General features: G+C 42.7%; 1 protein-coding gene and 1 long non-coding RNA gene across 3 annotated transcripts in view; one reads left to right on the top strand and one right to left on the bottom strand.

The window, feature by feature from the left end:
• The window catches only part of LOC308463917, a 49,183-nt gene extending 44,345 nt beyond the window's left edge, over positions 1 to 4,838 (bottom strand). The window contains exons 1-2 of the long non-coding RNA XR_013979822.1: positions 4,757 to 4,838; positions 2,997 to 3,479 (exon numbers count right to left, since the gene is read on the bottom strand). This is a non-coding gene — a long non-coding RNA (uncharacterized lncRNA). The remainder of the gene's footprint in view (positions 1 to 2,996; positions 3,480 to 4,756) is intronic.
• Positions 4,717 to 20,503, top strand: RAB11FIP1 (RAB11 family interacting protein 1). 2 transcript variants are annotated; one of them, XM_080982328.1, is made up of 7 exons: positions 4,717 to 5,227; positions 12,285 to 12,730; positions 13,085 to 13,916; positions 15,607 to 17,285; positions 17,394 to 17,541; positions 18,962 to 19,067; positions 19,845 to 20,503. In XM_080982328.1, the coding sequence occupies exons 1-7, from the start codon at positions 4,824 to 4,826 to the stop codon at positions 20,061 to 20,063; spliced, it is 3,834 nt and encodes a 1,277-aa protein (XP_080838454.1). In that variant the 5' UTR covers positions 4,717 to 4,823; the 3' UTR covers positions 20,064 to 20,503. The 2 variants fall into 2 exon arrangements, with proteins under 2 accessions (XP_080838454.1, XP_080838453.1); XM_080982327.1 differs by having other exon boundaries at positions 4,718 to 5,227; positions 15,607 to 17,541.
• The last annotated feature ends 238 nt before the right edge of the window (positions 20,504 to 20,741 follow it).

Here is a 20,741-nt window from a genome sequence, read left to right as displayed (position 1 = left end):
ACAGGTGCCACGTGTGGGAACACAGGTTTGTAACACAGTATATGGGCTTCCTGAGATGACATGCAGTTGCATCCTGAGAGTCATTGTCCAGGAAGTGAATACACCAGCTTAAGTCCAGCAACCTGTCCGTAATACAGTGTACCTCATTGGCTCCAGGCTCTCCCTGTTCAGCACAAGTCTAATAATTTGTATGCAAGGAGCACAGGGCACAGAAGGCTTTCACTGGGCACCTGCCAGGAGGGATGCGAAACAGGTGAGATCACTGTTCACTAACCCATGTGCAAATGAGTAACTATCCTCATTCTTGAGTCAAGGAGCACCACACCCTTCGAAAGCGTATCAGAGCAATGAGCCAACAAACACCGAAACTCTGTGGCACACTTTCCACCTGTCTGCTCTTTCCCTGGTTTGTCTAGAAAGAACAGGACCGCCTGGTGCTAAATTATCAGCAACACAATTGGGTGGGTGGGGGAGAGAAGCTATTGATGCTCATTGTCCTTTACAACATATACCGCCCATGTTCGCTGTTTTCCTTTGGACAAAACTTGGAAATTTGACAACACATACACCGCCCACGGGAGAGTAGAGATTGTTGTTGGCAACCGATCTTAGGACAAGGCTGGAAGTTAAGCAGCACGTGCTCCAATAAACAAGTGCTCCTCTACATCCTTCCCAACACTGATCAAAGAAAAAGTGTTTTAGCTCAATTGTTATTTTAAGCAAACCAACCCCCCAAAATACTTGTGACACCTATGGCTGGGATGAGTGGATGAGTGATTTGGTGGATGAGTGATTTGGAGCAGTCTGCATTTTGATGTGAACCGACCTAATTCACACTTCCTGAAACAGGATGTAAACTAGCACACAGGTGTCCTTAGAAAGTTGCTCTTTACTGAATTTTGTCACGCACTTCTTTGTTTACAGAATTTCTGCCCCACCCTTTAGAAAATGGAAAAAAGGCTCTCTGGGCAACTTACAAAATTGAATTCTGAGACGGACCCTACCCTCGGGCTGATAAGACATGACACACAAGGAAAATGAAATGAAAGGAAGGAGAGGAAAGCAAGCTCAAGCTCTTAAAGATGCAGTCCTTCAACCAAAAATGTGTACTGTATATTAGGGGGAAGTGTGCATGAGAATCCATTTGTTCATGAAAATGACAATAAAATGTAAAGTGCTCTTCTAAGGCCATCATTACCTCCTGTGGAAATGCATTCCATAGTTTAACTATGCACAGTGGGAAGAAGTACCGGTACTTTCTTTGGTCTGTCCTGAAACTCCCAGCATTCAGCTTCTTTGGATGTCAACAAGTGCTATGGGAGAGGGAGAAAAACCTTTCTCTATCCACTGTCTCCATAACATGCATCTGTTATACAGTATCTTCTCTTAACATGCTTTTTTCTCTAAACTGAAAAAGCTCCAAAGGTTGCAGCCTTTCCTCATAAGCGAACTCCTGCATCCTCTTGATAAAAGCATACAGGATAAGGCTTTCACTGTCTATCAGCCACAATGGGCTATGCTTTGCCTACACTGTTGGGAGGCAGTATGCCTTTGAATAGCAGTTGTTGGGAATCACAGAAAGGGAGAGCACTGTTGCGCTTGTGGGCTTCTCATAGGTATCTGGCTGGCCACTGTGACAACAAGATGATGGAACAGATAGACCTTTTGCCTGATCGAGTAGGCCTCTTCTAAAATTCTTTCTGGAGGCTGCATGACATTAAAGCCACATGAAATCAGGATTGATAGACTCAGGATTGCATGCAGTTCACAGATGCCTTGCTTTAATGTTAAGGTAAAGGTAAAGGGACCCCTGACCATTAGGTCCAGTCGTGGATGACTCTGGGGTTGCGGCGCTCATCTCGCTTTATTGGCTGAGGGAGCCGGCGTACAGCTTCCGGGTCATGTGGCCAGCATGACTAAGTCGCTTCTGGCGAACCAGAGCAACGCACGGAAATGCCATTTACCTTCCCGCCGGAGCAGTACCTATTTATCTACTTGCACTTTGGTGTGCTTTCGAACTGCTAGGTTGGCAGGAGCAGGGACTGAGCAACAGGAGCTCACCCCGTTGCGGGGATTCAAACCGCCGACCTTCTGATCAGCAAGTCCTAGGCTCTGTGGTTTAACCCACAGCGCCACCCGCGTCTCTGCTTTAATGTTACTTTGTGAATAAATCACATCCAGGGAGCACCTTCTTCCAAAACCCTACATCTCCATCCTAGCAATCCAGAGAAGGAAATTCCACTCAGCTGAAGAATGTGCTGCGTTCAGCTTTGTGCTATGCTGTATCTGTCTTGCAACATAAGCAAGCAACAGAACAGTCCCTTCTATAAATAACTAAGTATTCAACTGAAAAAGCTTCTCAGGCATGAAATATTGAGATAAGGTTTTCACATGTAATACATTTTTATATAGAAGTCGGGCAGAGTGATATTATAACAGGTCCAATGTTAGTTTCAACAAGTATGGTTTAATTAATCAATATAGAGTGTGATTCTGTACACGTAGCCCCCCCCCCCCCGAAATCCTACTTGGATGGCAAAAATGCCTGCATTTCTACTACATAAGAAAAGGTGAGAACTTCTGGTTCCCAAACTGGATTCCATCATGTCAGCCAAATAAACATAGCTGCCAGGTAAGCTTTAGTCTAAGGTTTAAATTTAGTACACAAACAAAGAATAAAAGCCTTGTCACCTGCTCAGTTGTGGAGCAGCCAAACAATATGCCAGCAGGACCTGTTTATTTATTTTTAAAAGATTGTTGTGATGCGAAATAGAGTCTAATTTGTTTTTCGGGGGGAAACCAGAAGTTCAATACATTCAGAATTGTCTACAACTGGAAGCTACTCCCTTTGAGGTGGAACAACTATTATCTAATCCTAATGTGGGTCTGGGCAAGTTAATTCACTGGTATGTATAGAATGAGTTCAGAGCTAGCTCTTAATCTTAGTCTGAATGTTCTAATCTAGGAAATGATGTCACCCTTTCCCCTCTGACTACCTGGAAAAGCACGGGCAGAAATTCAACAGACACCATTTCCCAGCATCAAGGAGCAATCAGAACAGCTTCACCATCTGTATTTCAGCTTGACACTTAGGCTAGTTAAAATAAATAAGTAGCCCTGCTCCTGCGCCTATCGATAGCAGCCTGACACACCACAGTTAAGCAGGCAAATTGTTCCCCATTACTTTATGACATCTCCAGGAAAAAGCTTCATGCTTGATTTCTGTGGGCTGCTGTTATAAGGTACTTTTTAAAATGAAGCAGTATGGATTTTCAGGCTTGGATGATATCATAATTCTTCAAGGGTTAACTGACAACAGTAATTCTCTCTTTCTCTCAAGTTTGTCTGTGTGTTAATAATACAAGGGTGTTCAGCAGGGATTCCTTGCAGTGGGGTTATCCCAGTCCTTAGGGCAGGGGTGGGGAGCTTTTCTAGCCTGAGGGCCTCATTCTGTCCTTTCTGGCAACCTTCCAAGGGTCCTATGAGAGGAGCAGCAAATGTAAAATTTGCCTTAGTCCTGTAGGCTAATTTCTACACACACCTCTCCATCTTCCAGTCAGGCAACCAAGGATTTATCAATGTTCAAGGACATATTCCAGCCAGGCAAAAGCACTCAAGGCAAGTTCAAGGCAGGTCCAAGTGAGGAGTGTGGCCTGCAGAGAGCCCTTAGGGCCAGACAGAAAGGCTTTGAGGGCCACATTCTCCTCCACCCCCCTTGCCCTGAGTTGCCCGACTCCTGCTTTAGGGGTTCTGTATCTTGGGGGCATGAGTTTTGTTGTAGCAGTTGTTCCCCAGCCTAGAATTTGAGATCTATTTGGAACTCAAGTCCTAAGAAGGATCATTATTCTTTTTATAAACAGCTCTGAGGTTTTATTACTATCAAGTGAGATATAAATGCTGGGAAATAAAATAAATAATTAAATTCCCTAACAGTCTTTTTTTTTTTTTTTCAAGTTGCTGGGGCAGTGAAGTTTAAAAAGCAGATAAAGAGGTTAGGGCTTTTGCAGATTTAATAGTAAGAACCATTGGTTTTTTTTTCTCTTGAAAAATAGGTGCCCAGTACTCACCATGAAGTTGTTTCAGTAAGTGAGACACTTTTTAGCAACAACGAAAAGACGTGCCGGTACTGCGTACACTTGAGTGCCCCCTGGGAAGCACTGGTAGGAAGTACCTCTTTTATACGACAAGAGGTTAGGCATTCGATATCTCGGATCCAACGTCTGAAGTGTATCGGTTTTCAAGAGGGTCCTTATCCCCTTTGAACCTGTTGCTTTTTAAAAAGATGCCTTTGTTGAAAACTAGCCTCCTTTCTTTTCATATGCAAAGGAGGAATATAACAATGATCTCCCATCAGCTGCTTCCGTTTGTCTGTGGAGAGGCTATATTCACCATTCATGCCTTTTTACGAATATGCTCGCAAAGACATTCTTCTGCAGTCTGCATATAACTAAACTCGCGCCCAGGTATTATTGCCCACAGTTTATAATTGTTTCGGAAAATATATATTTTTTATTGGGGGGAAAACCCTGAAATGGGAAGGAAGACTCACGAGTCACCTTAACATGGAAATATAGAGATCACTGAGTTTAAGGGAAAACTGGACCTACAATTTACCTGCAAGATTCCAGCGCCCAGTGCGCCCGGACCCAAAGGATTATGGGAGCTGTAGTCCAAAGCGCCGCGAACGGGGGAAAAGAGGCGGGGCGGGGCTCCGAAGCTCTCGCGAGACTTGGGGTGGGGTTCCTCCCCGCCTCACCTGAGGGAAGCCGCTCAGTCCTTCCCGGGCAGCGGCAGAGAGCGGGTGTCAGGCGGACGACGAAGAAATGTCGGCCCCAGGCTCTCCGTCGTCTCTGGGGCCCCGCTGGGCCCCGACCCACGTCCAGGTGACGGTGCTCCAGGCGCGGGGGCTTCGCTCCAAGGCCAAGGGCGGCGGCGGCGGCGGGAGCGACGCGTACGCGGTGATGGCGCTGGGCAAGGAGAAGTTCGCCACGTCGGTGGCCGAGCGCTGCCTGGGCTCTCCCGTGTGGCGGGAGGAGGCCACCTTCGAGCTGCCGCCGCCGCCCCGGAGGAGCCTGTCGGCGGGGGGGCCTCCGCTCTCGGCCGGGCCCACGGCCGTGCTGCAGCTCACCGTCCTCCACCGCGCCCTGCTCGGCCTCGACAAGTTCCTGGGCCGCGCCGAGATCAGCCTGGCCGAGCTGCACTCCGAGGGCGGCCGCCGAAGCACACGGTGAGGGGAGAGCGAGCGGGCGAGCGAGCGAGGGGCCTCCCGTGGAGCTCCCGCTGCCAGGGGCAGTCTACCTGCTGAGGCGCGGGGCGCATGCGCGGAGGGAGGGAGGGAGGGGGCTGGTGCCCGGCGCTGCCCAGAGAGATCTCCTAAATATGACCCGTTGCATCTGATTTTCGCTCCTTCTTTATTTAGGGAGTCATAGCAGGACTTCTGAAGGAATGCGGATAAGGGCATGCTTTAACTTCGAAGGAGAGAGAGGAAATGCGCCAGAGTGTTGTGGTCAGTGTAGGATTAGCCAGGTTCATTGGGCTTCCTCTTGATATGCGGCCAAATTAGGTATTTCTGAAGGTGTCACATCCCGCCGCACACCCAACCCCCCGAAGTTTGCTTCTGTTCTTGGCCGCACACCTTCCCAGCTAAGATGGACAAAAATCTAGTTTTGCCGCCTTTTGACTCTGGTCGATCGGTTTTGTAAAAGGTAATGTGATCAATAGGAACACAAACTGGAAGGTAAAGTCGCTTTGACAGGTGAAATCCGACTTAACTATGACGATTTCAATTACTCGTCTGTTGTTCAGTGTTGTTTTGTATATTAATGGATTGTAATTTTGGCAACATAAGTAGTATCACTATATTCACTCCTCAGTGGCACTCTTGAAAAAATTAATTTCAGTTCTATGCTCCAGTTCTGGGTTGAAACTTGTTGGGCACAATAATATATTTTTTTTTACCTGTTGTGCATCTGGTGGCTTCCTTTTCTGGTGCACTTGTTGTGTGTGCCAGATGTGTGACTAAAGAATAGCATCAATTAGTATGATCATATATGTAGTACTTTGTCAAGTTCCAGTTGCTGCATTTTAAGGAGGAGAAAGACTGTGATGCAGAAGGTGGAGCAGATTTGTTCTATGTTACTCCAGATGACAGATGTAAATGCAATGACTGAAAACTTTTAAGATGGTTTTGACTTTACGTTAGGAGAAACTTCTTAAGTGTATGAGTAGTTCAAAGGCGGATCAGATGGCCTTGGGAAGTGGTGGGATCTCCTCCTATGAAGGTTTGTAAGCAATGGCTAGATGCCCGTTTGCTTAGGAAGCTGTGTATTTGCAAGATTCCTGCACTGAATCCGTTGGGCATTGGACTAGATGACATCCAAGGTCCCTTACTACTCTATAGTTCTGTTTGAAGATGTTGACTTCCTGCTGACTAAATGGCATTTCCAGGTTCAGAGGCAATTTACCTATGTATGTCAGAGGCTCACGGTCCACATGTCCAAACAGGCTGCATGAGAATTATTCATCTCAGCTGTTTATCTGACAGCAGCGAAAGCTAAGCTCTTAACAGGATGGATCATGGATTAAAAATGCCACTTTTAGTAAAGATTCCACTGTTGTCCATAGAGTTTACAGGGAGACCACAGGCGAGTCACACTCAGTCTAATCAATCTCAAGGGTTGTTGTGAGAATGAAATGGGATGGAGAAATGAGAACTATGTATGTTACTCATACATAGTTATTTGAAGTAAGGGTGGGGCAAAAATGCAATAAGCAAACATTGCAAGCAGAGGCGGGATCAAACTTTTAAAAACACTTTATTAAAACTTGAAATAAACAGCAGTATAATGTGCTACGGCATAATATAAAGAGTTGGTGTGGTGTAAAGGTTAGTGTCAGACTAGGACCTAGGAGACCAGGGTTCAAGTGACCGCTCAGCCATGAAGCTCACTGACTGACCTTGGCTCTCAGTCTAACATAGGGTTGTTATGGGGATTAAATGAGGACGGGTAGAATCATGTATGCCATCTTGAGCTCGTTGGAGAAGAAAACTTGTAAAGTATCCTGTTGATACCTTTCCTGAGCAGAGTCCTGCTGGATCACTGTAGTTGGCATACTTAATTTTATTCCATTGTTGTAAACTTCCCTAATAACCTACTTTTAGCTAAAGGGAAGAATAAACATCTATTAAATAAAATAATTTGTATCCTGCTCTGGATAGCGGTTATCTCAATGCATCCAGGAAACATGCAAGCAGGGTGTGGAACAGCCAGTTCTTCCTCAGTTTGCTGCCTTGGCAACTGATATTCAGTGGTGTTAATGCTTGTGAACATGGAAGTTCCATTAAGTTGTCAAGGCGAGTAGCTGATACGAATTTAGTTAATTCCTTTGGAAGATGGACCCTAGCTTAGGAGGCTCTATAATCGTGAATCCCCTAAATGTTGGCATCTTTGTCTTCTCCTTAAATCTTGGTTTGCAGCGGACTGAGCAGCGGGTGCTCTTTAGAGATGTTGGTTACCAGGATGCAGTGAAACAAAATAAAAAGCTGGTTAGAATTTAACACTTTTATATTTTGGAGGTTATTGGGTCTTGTTCTATAAAATATTAACTCAGTTTGATATGGAAAAAGGGATTGGCTGAATCAAGGCTAGAAACTGTTAGCACCACAGCAGAATTTGATAAATTGGACTCTTTCTGATTACTCCTCCAGTCAAAATACTAACTGGATGGCAATTAATAGTGAGGAGGAAGTGAGAGAAAAGGGAAATAAACACTAAACAAACATCATGGGACAAGGTAGGAGTGGTGAGGTTACTAGGACTTGACACTTCCCTATTGCAAAGAAATACTCTAAAGAACCGAGGCTAGATCCAAGAGGAATGAAACCCACACCACCCACTCAAAGGAGTATTGGCCAGGATATTCAGGGCACTTCCCTAGCACTGCTATACAACTTTTATAACATATTTCCCCATATATAGCTGGCCATTGTTTGTAGAAAACATCCCCTCCCCATACTTTTGTATTGAGATGTTGTATTGTACTTTTACTATAATAATAATAATAATAATAATAATAATACAGTGGTACCTCGCAAGACGAATGCCTTGCAAGACGGAAAACTCGCAAAACGAAAGGGTTTTTGGTTTTTTGAGTTGCTTCGCAAGACGATTTTCCCTATGGGCTTGCTTCGCAAGACGGAAACGTCTTGCAAGTTTGTTTCCTTTTTCTTAAAACCGTTAATACAGTTGCGACTTGACTTCGAGGAGCAACTCATAGCACGTGGTGTGGTAGCCTTTTTTGAGGTTTTTGAAGACTTTGGTGATTTTTGAAGCTTTTCCAAAACTTTTCCGACACCGTGCTTCGCAAGACGAAAAAACTCGCGGAATGAATTAATTTCGTCTTGCGAGGCACCACTGTAATAATATATCAATCAATCAATCAATCAATCAATCATCCCACTACAAAAAAGGTGCCTAGACATTCCTTTGTGGCAACTGTAACCAAGGTTTATTGTGCCATTTGGTGACTGGCTTATATATCTGAGTTTCTAACACTAGTTTAAAAAATAAAAAAGGTAAAGGACCCCTGACAGTTAAGTCCAGTCACGGATGACTCTGGGGTTGCGGCGCTCATCTCGCTTTACAGGCCCAGGAAAGCGGTGTTGTCTGCTGACAGTTTTTCCGGGTCATGTGGCCAGCATGACTATTAATAATAATAATACTATATTTTTATTTATACCCTTCTCTCCCCAGCAAAGACTGGGCTCAGGGCGGCTAACAACCAATAATAAAAACAAGTTGATTAAAATACAATTTAAAAGATTAAGATATAACATTAAAACATTAGGATGCAGCTTCTTCACAGGAGGAGAAAGGAAAACGAAAGAGGGGGAGGGAATCAAACGGATTCTAAGCCAAAGGCCAGGTGGAACAACTCTGTCTTATAGGGCCTGCAGAAAGAAATCCCGCAGGGCCCTGGTCTCATTAGACTGAGCATTCCACCAGGCCGGAGCCAGTGTTGAGAAGGCCCTGGCTCTGGTTGAGGCTAATCTAACTTCCTTAGGGTGTTAGACTAAATTGACTAAAACTCATGATCAGTTAAGTTTTCTTTAATAGGTTGATAGCCCTTGGGATTTCACACCTACCCAGTTATGCTTCATATTGTGCCATTTTATGTTGCTTGCTTTTACTTAAAGAGTTGTATTCTCAGTGACTAAATCTTATAAGGTTTAAACCAGTGAGTAAGAATTAAAAAAAATCTGCTTAGCATTTTTATATAGTTTAAATAGCCTCATGTACACTTTCTTGTTGTTCTTTACAAACAAGCCTGTAATGCAGATTAGTATTATTCCCATCCTGACTTGTGTAATATAACCACTTTGTGAGTTCATTACAAAAGCAATATTCAATCCAGGTTCCTAGGTAGCTTTTTAGTCACATTGTGCTATTCAAGCAATTTATCTAGTACTGTCAGGTGAGCTGTTGTGGACATAGCTCTATTGGCCAGCAATGATATTTGAGTTTCACATCTGAAGAGCAATAGATTCAAATATAAATACTGATAAAATAAATAATGTGGTATAGTAATTTTCCACTGATGCCTGCTTCCATAGCTATTGTAGAACAAACCCTGCCCTTAAAATGTATATGTGGACCTTGATTCTTGGCTATCTGTGTTAAGAGTACAAAAAGCAACATTTCGTAAGAATGCATAATACCCTTCTGTTTGGCAAACATATTTTTAGACTGAGCTAAACATCCTAGTTTTTAAAACTGTAAGTCACAGTGTATTACAAAAACAGTGTTTGTAAAGAACTCTTTTAAAAGTGTCTTACTGTGAATAATGGCAGCTCTCATACTCAAATATTTAACGTAACAAGTCCAGCAGGCTTACCAAGTTTACTTTGGCAGTCTTGACTGCTTTATACAGCCATGATAAGTATTCAAAGTATGTTAGAAACAAATGTCTTGTTCATAACACTTTATTGTTAGAATAAACAGCACAAGTCAGAGTTGAAGCACTTTATTAGTTTTACAGATGAAAATTGGGGCTTCAAGGTTTATGTCGGAATCTATCAATTAAGAGGTAGCTCACTAATCAACACCACACCCTTAACATGTGGACAGACAATGCAAAGATGCAATTCAGACCAGTTAATATTTTTTCGTCTGAAGGCAGGGAGATCTGAAATTTGGATGAAACTGTTGCCAGATCTCAAGACTGGATGCTTATTCGTAAAACAGAAACATGTCACTGTGCTGAAAGAATTAGATGTCAATGAGATTATTTCTGACAGGCCTTTTCCCTGATGTGGTAGTACTGTATGTGCTTTTGTTTTGTTTTTTTAAGGGTAATCTTGTAGCCATGCAATAACTTCCTGTAGTTTGCCTAGAAATAGTTTCACCATGCTATCCGCTGTTTTAGGAAATTGGGCCAAATGATGAGCTTTTAAAATGTGAATATAGAAAATCACTCACTTGTGTTCTAGTGCTTTCCCTCCTCTAGTTCTTCTCTTTTGTTTTCTTTCCTGTTTTGATATGTATGCTTTTAAGGCATGCAATTTCCTGAAAATATTGTCGGGAAATTCCATATTTTGGGAGAAATTGCATGCTTTTGTACATAAGCTGCTGTTTCTGTTCTAAAACTTTCCTGGTAATGACTTTCTCATTTTCTCTCTTTCTAGCTCTGTATCCTCTGCTGTATCCAGCTCCATTCAAGACTGTTCTGCAGAATTTGTCTTGGTTCATGTTGTGCCTTTCAGGGAGTAAAAAGGTTAGACAATCTAAGATGGCATGCATCTTGGGTTTTAGTGCAGAAACAGAGTTCCTCTGACTATTGATACCTTTTATGCAGATGTCTTCATGACATAACCTTAAATGGAGAGGAAGCTGTTTGGCAATGGACAAGGTCATGCTGTGGAGCTGTTATACCATAACTCATGAACTAGTAAGGCTTGCTGATGTTGCATGATACCAGAGCATAACAGCACAGGTTAGGTGGAGCTGTTAAGCGATCATGGGACTCGGCTTAGTAGCAGAGCCTTTCCTGTGTCTTGCTGCAAAATTATATGAATATTTGGGGGAACCCATTGCCCTGAACAATGGATAAATTTACAGTACAAAATCAACCCTTTCCTGGCATGGTTCTCATTGTTCCTCTGGGGGAGGCCCCAGAAAGCAATTCTGGAGAAACACTTGTTTTGTTTGCTTATAATTATTACATGATTGTAATCCCCTTTATTGAACCACACTTCCAAGGACTTAACTGAGAACCATGAAGCTCTAGACAAAGTCTGTAAATATGTGACACATGACACACTTAATCTAGCTTTGAAGTCCTGTGACAGAAAAGGTGAAATTGAAATATAGGTAACTCGCAATGCTTATTTTACCTACGTGATTGCTGATTTGGGCCAGGGGGTGGAGCAGAACAAACAAATAAATGGAGAGTGGAGGAAACATTACAGAGCAGCATCCTAGAGCCCTCGGGCTGCCTGCCGAGAACCAGGTAAGCGCAACACCTGGTTCTGAGGGTTCCTGGCTTTACGCGATTTTGCTTTTATGTGCAATGGCCAGGAATGTAACCACTGCATAAGATGCAAGTTAGCTGTAATTATATCTTCTGTTAGTACAGGCATAGGCAAATGGCTCTCCAGATGTTTTCGGATGACAGCTCCCATCATTCCTAGCTAACAGGACCAGTGGTGAGGGATGATGGGAGTTGTAGTCCCAAAACATCTGGAGGGCTGAGTTTGCCTATGCCTGTGTTAGTATGTCTGTGAATATTCACTTGGATCAGAAAACAAACTTTTTCTAGACATCTTGGGAACATGCCCAACATACTGGTAGCATGCCGGCTACCAGTTTCTTATCACAGATCTGTAAAGACCCTCTGTTCCAGGAGTGACGGCCTTAGCATTTTAGAAATCTTTGCATGATGCTTCCAGAGTAACTATCTGAGAATCATGTGGTAATATGGATAAATTATTTCATAACAGCATGTTCTCCTTTTAAAATAGGCTATTTGTTCTCTTCTCTTGCTCTTCCCCTTTACTTTTTCTTTTTTTTTCTCTTACGAAAATGGGCTTTGCTGGCTAAATGCCACTAATATCAGTCTACAGACCTATCTGGCATTTTGCTTACATGGAGAACCTGACTCTGTTTAGCTTGAACTGAAAATTAACTATTTTATACGTAACGCACCCTGAGACCTTGTGGGAAAAGGGTGGGTAGGAAATATTTAAGCCCCTGATGCTGAACCTTTGCGGTTCTTTATTTATACAGATGGTACAAGCTTCACTCCAAACCAGGAAAGAAGGAAAAAGAGAGAGGTGAGATTGAGGTGGATATCCAATTCATGAGGAGCAACATGACAGCCAGCATGTTTGATCTGTCCATGAAAGATAAGTCACGGACACCATTTGGCAAACTGAAAGACAAGCTAAAGGGGAAACGAGGCAATGGATTGCCAGACACAGCTTCAGCTATTGTTCCTAGCATTAGTCACTCCCCGGCTGACAGTGAGGAAGAGTCAAATGAGAAGGAAAAGAAAAAATCAAAGTTCAAGACCTTATTCTCCAAACCTGGTTTACAGAAAAGCAACCTCTCTCAGTCCATGTCTGTGTTACCTTCTCTCCAACCGGTTACAGAGAGAGTTCGACTTAATCCCAGTGACTTTTCATCGCGGTGGAGTGATAGTGATGATGACACTTTAACTCCTGTTTCAGAGAGTAAGTATTGTCTATTGAAAAGAGAATAAATTTCTCATATGTTTTAACAGTTGTGTAATTTACAAAGTGTGCTAAGTAGTAAAATGTGCCATTTCTTCATAATAGTTAAAGCTGGACTTCTTGTGTTATTTAAAGGCAGTGCTTGGAAGCTGTGAAGAAACAGAAGTGTTTACTTGATTGTGCCTAATAGTTGTAAATGAGTATGATGCAGGTGGGTCTCAGTGGTCCCCAGCCCCAGTGTACTGCTGTTGTTAAGAGCCATCAGTTGATCTAGGGCTGGATTAGGTATTAGTATTTTCAGTGGTATTGGGACTTGTGCTTTCACTATTCTGATGCTGATTTCTTTCTTTTCAGAACCCTCCGCAAATGAAGATAACCTGCTTTATCCACCTTCCACCAAGTCTCATAAGAGAACAGGTAGTGCAGATAACAAGCAACTAAACCAAATCTCCTCCAGTAACACCAAGAAGGATGTACATTCTTTATTTGGTGGACTGAAGTCCAAAAGTGACCCCACTTCCCGGTCCAATGTGTGTATCAATGGCAGTCATGTTTACATGGAGGAGCGTGACCCCAAAAGTGATACTCTTCCAAAAGACAGCACTCTATCTTCCCCTCAGATATCCCAGCGAAAACGGCTCTTTTTGTCCCAGGAGAACTTATCTTCTGAACCCAGTAAGGAACCTGAAATGACAGGAAGACTACCTTCTGACAAAGGACCACCAGGGTCTTCTTCACTGGAGTCCTTTAAAGCCATGACTCTACCATCATACAAGTTGCTGAGTGCTGGGGATATGCCAGAAAGCAACACTCCAGTTATTTCAGACACTCCAAAAGAAACCAAAGAGAACAAAAAGCAGGAGAACAAGAAATCTGGCTTGCTGTCTCTTATGACAGGGAAAAAAGAAGCTAAAGTTAGTGAGGAAGTAGAGAGCAACGCAGACACCACTCCGAAGGTGAAGGAAGTAAAACGTAATGAAAAAGAGTTGGCCAAGAAAGAAGCAAATCCTTTTGAAGTCCCTGTGGATAACAGAAGAGGTCATAGCTCAGATAAGAGCGGCACTGCGGATCTCCGAATCACAAAGACATCCTTGAACCCTTTTGACGAAAACATCTCAGCAGAAGAGAAGCCAGAAAAAAACTCAGCTTCTGTGAAACCATCTCAGACCAAACCCGTCAAACCCAGGTTAGTCTTGAGAAATGATCTTTTCAATTGAATTTTGAGATCTTGACATGCTTTAAGGCTATTGCCACCCAGTGGTTTTCATTGTATGTCATAGAAAATATCTACTTTACAGGGTGAGTAAGAACTTTCCTCCTGATAGGGCAGGCATGCCCTGTGTAGGTTTCAGTTGATTAGTAACTCTGCAGGTAATTTGTAGGGTTTCTGTCTCTAGCCTTCTTGAAAGGAGAGAAATGGCAGTGCATGCTGCCTTCAGAACAAAGATGATCCACTTTCTTGCAAGGGGAGGGCAAAGAGAGCGAATCAGTCCCTCTTCTGCCTCCAGGATGGAATGCTGTCTAGCAGAGAATGTATCCAAGCTGGCTGAACTTGATCCTTTCTATCTCTTCTCCCCACTGTCTATCTTACAGGGAGAGGAATCGAAACAAAGGCAGGCACTAGCTTTGTTGTGTTTGCCCAGCTGGTCAAATGCAGCTGAGCTAGTTTTCACTCATCTTTTTATGTCTTATCTTTTTTTGCTGAGGAGAGGAAAAGACGGTGGTTAGTCCAGCCAACGTATTGGGCTTGTCTGACCCAGAAAACTGGTGTAACTAGCTAGCTGCTGCTCTTTGTGGCAAGGAGGAATTTTAAAACACAATTATGGGTTAAAGTCTTTGTATCAATGTCATGTAGGTGGGCCAAGGCCTGAAGTTCTTTAGCCCTCCCAGACTTAAAGCATTAGTTCTAAATCAGGAAGGAAAAAGAGAACAGCTGTCTTTCGTGAAGAAACAGCCAGTGCTACTGGCAGTTGTCCTTCGTGGTTCCTTCTTGCTTGAGTTGGGAAGGGGTGTGATATTATCTCTCTTCTGTCCTCTGAAAGTAGAGGTGGGAGGAATACTGAGATGGAGCAGGAAAGACTCAGAAAAGTGAATCAAAATGGGTTACCTCCTAAGCCCCTGAATATTTAAGGCTGCCACATATTAGCTGATTACGTGATCTTGTGGTGTATTTGTTCATAAGTTGATATTTAAATATTCAGACATGGATATAAGTGCTGTGAACACCATTAGTGACTTGGCTTTGTTTTTAGGTTACTGACACTGGTGCATGTGGGAGAATTGCTCCCTATTGCTCTAACTTTAAACTTACATCTCTTTCTTTACAGTTTTGACTAGTGAAACAACATTCTTTTAACATTGTTGGGTGACCTGGTTTCTGTTCAGCTCCTGCAAAATGATTAAATTTTGCACCTTTCAGCAATCTAAAATGCAATTTTTATGGCTTGGTGGAATGCAACCTTTGGATAAAACGTTGCTTTTGCATGGAAGCTGTGTGTCTCAGAGGCACCACTCTTTTTCCTGCCTAACTCCCATTTGCTTGGTGCTTTGTATATTTCACTGTACTACTAATACTTTGATAATACTATAATGTAATTGGGATTAAAAAGGTGTTCCATTGAAAAGAGATGTTACTGATAGACTTTTTTAAATGTACAAAATACTTGCATTCAGGCAACGTGTTGTTTTCTTTTATAAGCATTTGCTGCTGTTAAAAGGTAAATTATAATATGAAGGGGGTGGTTTGCTAAAGCCCTACACCTTTCCTATTCACTTAACATGCAGCAGCCTTGTTTAACTTGTCTTCAAAATGTTTCTGCCTGTCTTACGTTGCATCTGCAACTGACATGCAGGTTTTATTTTGTCCCTTTTTACAGACTGGGCGTGTCTTCAGAGGATGAAACCAAAGCCACTTCTGCTATTTCTGCACCTCCTTCTGCTTCTCTTTTCTCTCCTCCCTATCACTCTAATAAAAACAACCCTTTTATCTCTAAATTTGATCCAGAAGAGCAACCTCGGGACACTGATAGGTTTGCTAGTGACAACAATCCGTTCACTATAAAATGGGGACAGAAATCCAAGCAAGATACTTCTGCTGCTTCTGGAAATGAAAATAAACCATTTGCTCCTAAAAGGGAACAAGAAACCCAGATAGAGGATTCTTCAAACTCTGCTAAGTCTCCCCTGCCTGTTCCTGCAACTTCTGTTCTTGAGTTGGATCCTTCTGCTTTTCAGCTTTCTGATATTGATAATCCTCCCGTGTCTAAAGTAGGAGAGGACTCTGAAAGTTTTAACAGTCCTCCAGCATCTTTCTCTACTTCCTCCTTAGCAGGAAACCTTGATGATTCCAAGCATGTTCATGTTGTGCCTTCAGAGAAGCCCCAAAAGGAAGGTTTAACTAATCAGATAGATCCTGTATCCACTTTTCCTGGATCTCTAGCTGCCAGTCACCCTTCACGGTTTTATGATAGGGTTGGACTCATCCTGAAGTCTCAGGGCGATGACAAAGTGCACATAGTGCCACCATTTAAGGAAAACCGAGGGAGCATAAAGAAGTCGGTAACCTTTGCCCTTGAGGATGAAAATGTGGGGAGTAGTGGCGACGATGCTTCAGATGGTGAAGATTCAGTTGAGAGCTGGCATGATGAAAACAAGATTTCAATAAATCCCACTGAAAGGAATGAGGGGCGAAGCCCTGAACTATATGTAGAACATTGTACTGCACCTGAGCCCCATAATGGAAACGTACAATCTCTTCATAACAGTGAGGGTCCTTTGGAAAGACAGGCTGAAGCCGGGTTCTCAGTTAAAGTAGAGCCACCGGTTCCAACTCCGAGAATTCTCGTGCCTTTGCCTAACATGCCAAGGACTGTGTCGGGTAGCAGTTCTCTCTCTGAGCCCCCAAAGCCAGCACCAAGAAGTGCCCTAAAACAAAAAAAGAGTGTATCTGTTTCTTTGATGGATGAATCAGAAACAGAAAATGGGTCAAGCTCTGCCTCTACATATAAAGAATTTTCTGCAGAAAATTCTTTCATCTCTAGTGAAAAACTAACAAGCGATAGCTCGTTAGCAACTTCAGTATCCAATATACTTAGTTCTGGAAGAGATGGTGGAGCCATGGATTCCTCTCAAAGTATTAGTACCGATCTCCCTCACTACGCAACAAGCACACAACCTGGCAGTTTGATCCCTGGAGATCTGAATGTAAAACCCACCACCCTTTCTGTTATTCCAGAAGTGGGATCAGATGATGAGCAGCTGAGTGATTATTCCCAGGGTACTGAAAAGATTGCAGTTTCTGGAGATTTGTCCAGGAGTAGAGATGTTTCCTCAGAGTTACGGTCCTCCATTGAGGGGGGAGAGCTGGCAGCAAATAAAAAGGGGACTGGAGAGAGGCAGACTGTATCGCTTCTCATGAAGACAAGTGCTCCTGATGATGGATTTGAACTAAACAAACCATTGGTTGCACCTTCAGCACTAGCCCTTGAAAATGCAAGCCATGATGTAAAGGGATTGGAGCAGAAGAACGCTGACAGCTTAAAAGAAAATAGACAGGGTGATAGTCCTGAGTTCTCTGTTAAGCCTGTTCATCTTTCCCCTCTGCCCAGTTCTTCTCACTCTATTAGTTCTTTCCAATCTGATGCTTCTGGCTGTAATAGAGCAGAGCCTACGAAAAAAGCTACAGCAGAGGGCTTGGGTACCAAAGTGGATCCCTCTGGCAAGAAGAAGCTGCTCCAGGCATGGGTTTCACCCTCTGAAACACATCCCAATCAGAATCTGCAGAGTGACGGGACTTATCCTGCTAAGCTCAGGTGAGAGGAATTGGGGGGGGGGGGGAGCAAAGATAAAGGCTCAAGTGCTATACTGTGCATGGCTTTGATTCTTCCCTCCCCTTTTTAACACAGTAAGGGATTTTGTGTCCTATGGACAGGTGAAAATCTTTCCCTGTTGATCTGTATCTATTTCTTGTAGCAATGTCAGTGAAGGAATACAACTGAGCAAAGGTTTGTTTTGCTTAGGCAGTAATCAGACTCTATTTTCACATTGCTGTGACATGACAATAAAGATATCATAAACAGGAACCAGCACTTCATATTTTACCTCTAATTTTACTTTATTTTTTAAACCCACTGTCCTGTTAAAATACTAAATATAGTTTTCATGTTCTGCCAAAATAAGTGAAAGCAGCAGTTGGATAAATGCTTAACTTTTTTTAAAAGCGGTGTTAGTTGTGATCATAAGTGCAGTGCAATTTACTGCGGCACAGGTTTTGTGTTACCTAGATTTCCGAAGTGTTTCACGGGTGTAATTTAACTAAAAAAGAAATCAGGGCAAACTTTTGCAATAAACTTTGTTGAAAACTCTATTTTTCACACTTGCTAAACATCTGGGTAACTGCACAAATATCCAAGGAACCAACCATATTTTATTGGGGGGGGGAGGAGGAACAGATGTTTAGAACCATCAAGAGTGTCAGACTAGGATTCCACTCAGTGATGGGCCAGTCTCTTATCTCTATGTCTAACCTACTTCAGCAGGGTGGTAGTGAGGAAAATGGAGGGGGGGCATGTATTCAAAGTCCTTGAAGGGATATAAATAAATAAATAAATAGGTAAGTAAAACTTTTGATTTGAGAGCTTCTTAATCAGTCTTGAAGTGTAGAGAGGAGGCCAGAATAAATCTTCTGTTTTAACAGTAAATATAAAATCTAAACTTGCACTAATAGAGGTACGTAGAAGAGGAAAATGTACTTTATTCTTTTTAGAAGCCAAAGCAGGAACATGTGTGCATGCAGTGCTTCATGCAAGACCAAATGTAAAGGGACCCCTGACCATTAGGTCCAGTTGTGGTCGACTCTGGCCGATCTCACTTTATTGGCCAAGGGAGCCGGCATACAGCTTCCAGGTCATGTGGCCAGCATGACTAAGCTGCTTCTGGCGAAACCAGAGCAGCGCACGGAAATGCCGTTTACCTTCCCGCCAGAACGTTACCTGTTTACTTGCACTGCGTGCTTTCAAACTGCTAGGTTGGCAGGAGCAGGGAGCGAGCACCGGGAGCTCACCCTGTCGCGGGGATTCGAACCGCAAACCTTCTGACTGGCAAGTCCTAGGCTCTGTGGTTTAACCCACAGCACCACCCGTGTCCCTTCAGACCAAAAGTAGAACTGCACAAAATTGTTCAGGTACAAAGTACTATAGGATTGCCTGAACTAATTGTGTGTGCTTCTTTCAGACTTCATCCTGTGAAACCAATGCATACTACAACAAGCAAATCATCTGCAAAAAACCAGAGCATAACATCAAAGATCTTGGATAACCAAAATGAAGCCGACATAAAGGTAATTTAAGATACTATATTTTAAAACCTAATTGGGTGGTCTGTGCCTTGAGTTAGGAAGCTTGTAAATTTATTGGCGGGATTAGACAAACTGCAAAGGGGTATAGTCGTTTGGAGACAGAAATGTGTTCAAGTTTTCTAGTTGTACGATTCCCCCTGCCCCTGCTATCCTTCCCATCTGGGCAATTTTCTGAGCCTTTTACTGACACAAGCTTAGATCTGTGAGTGGGTATGAATTCCCCAGGCTCAAAACTTGCTATCTTCACCAAAGGACTTTGGCCTGAAAGGGATTTTTGTTTTCAGATAAGCAAGGTTTAGTGATTTAGTGCCTCCAACTAATATTGCAAATGATCTGTTTGGTGTTTGAGCACAAAACCTGAATTATTATCACTTAACTGAAACAACCACTACTGCTGCTGCTTTGTATTTATTTAGTACTTTTCGCATGTTATGAGGAGGGTCTTATCTTCACTTTTCCATGTTTATTACTGAGAAGAAATAGTTGAAGGCAGGTGTACAGAAACCTTGTGTGCACATTTGTCTGCATGCCATAAAAATACTTACTGGCAAATCCTGAAATTCTAGTTTTTGGTGAATCTTCAGTAGCTTTTAAGATGCTTTGACAGATGACCTCTTTGCTCTGACATCATTCCTGGGATTCCCCAGTAATCCTTGAAACCAAAGGTTTCTATACCTTCCTTCTGATCCTTTGACGCCACCCTTGCAACAGTGCTTGATATCAAAATGACTTTAACCTGTTCATTCTTCCTTCCTAAAGAAATATGATCCTTCAGATCCCGCCTATGCTTATGGTCAGCTGACACACAGCGAGCTGATCCAGCTGGTCTTGAAGCAGAAAGATGTGATTGCAAAGCGAGATCAGCAGGTGCGGGAGCTGGAAGACTACATTGATAACTTGCTTGTCAGAGTTATGGAGGAAACCCCTAACATTCTTCGAGCTCAAGCTCACGTGAATAAGAAAGCTGGAAAGATGTGAAAGAACCAATTTCACCTAATCAGTGGCTTTCTTACTCAAACTTTGGAAGTAGTGAATGTGGAAAAGCTGCTTGTACCGAAACAGATTATTATTTACTTGTCTTAGGATAGAGTTGACTTACCTTGAAGACTGCCTTACATAATCTACAAAGTCAATAGTGTTAAAAAAACACCTTTTACCTTTTAGTACACTGTACATGTTTTGCTGCTCCGCAGGTGAAAGGCCTGAAATTATGGGACTGTGGAAGGAGTTGTGAGCCAGATTTTATCTGTGAATAAGCTCCAAGGGGCACATTTTTAAGGGTTTAGTCAAAAAATGAACACTTCTCTGTAGTTTTTCAACTCCTGATTTCTTGACTCTTTTAGGATATTAAGTTTTAGTGCAATATAAGCAATCATATTTACATTAGCTATACTGGATGAATAAATATTTATGAAGTACCTTGTTTGGATTTGAGTTCCTGGGAAATAAGCATTTCCACCTGAAAGCTGGTTGCCTCTCTGCATACAAGCAGCCCAGTCCATTAGGAATTTCTGTTGTTCTAGCTCCACTGAATCAGTAATTATTAAGAAAACAGCTCATTCATTTGGGTGGGGCTTAAGCTGTGCAGGTTTCCTGCCAATTGTGCAAAATTGCCTGCATTTGCCTTTGGGAAGTGAGGAAGATCCAAAGTTAAGA

Source organism: Podarcis pityusensis (genome assembly GCF_964106645.2).
Source record: "Podarcis pityusensis genome assembly, chromosome: 15".
In the NCBI taxonomy this organism is placed as follows: Eukaryota; Metazoa; Chordata; class Lepidosauria; order Squamata; family Lacertidae; genus Podarcis; species Podarcis pityusensis.
Note: the sequence above shows the minus strand (reverse complement) of the source record. Positions and strands in the feature narration are given on the sequence as shown.

Excerpts from the sequence above, each read along its gene's own strand:
- RAB11FIP1 (XM_080982327.1), top strand. The coding sequence starts at position 4,824 with ATGTCGGCCCCAGGCTCTCCGTCGTCTCTGGGGCCCCGCTGGGCCCCG. Across the intron at positions 13,917-15,606 it reads ACCAAACCCGTCAAACCCAG|ACTGGGCGTGTCTTCAGAGG; the intron begins GTTAGTCTTGAG and ends CCCTTTTTACAG. Across the intron at positions 19,068-19,844 it reads AAAATGAAGCCGACATAAAG|AAATATGATCCTTCAGATCC; the intron begins GTAATTTAAGAT and ends TCCTTCCTAAAG.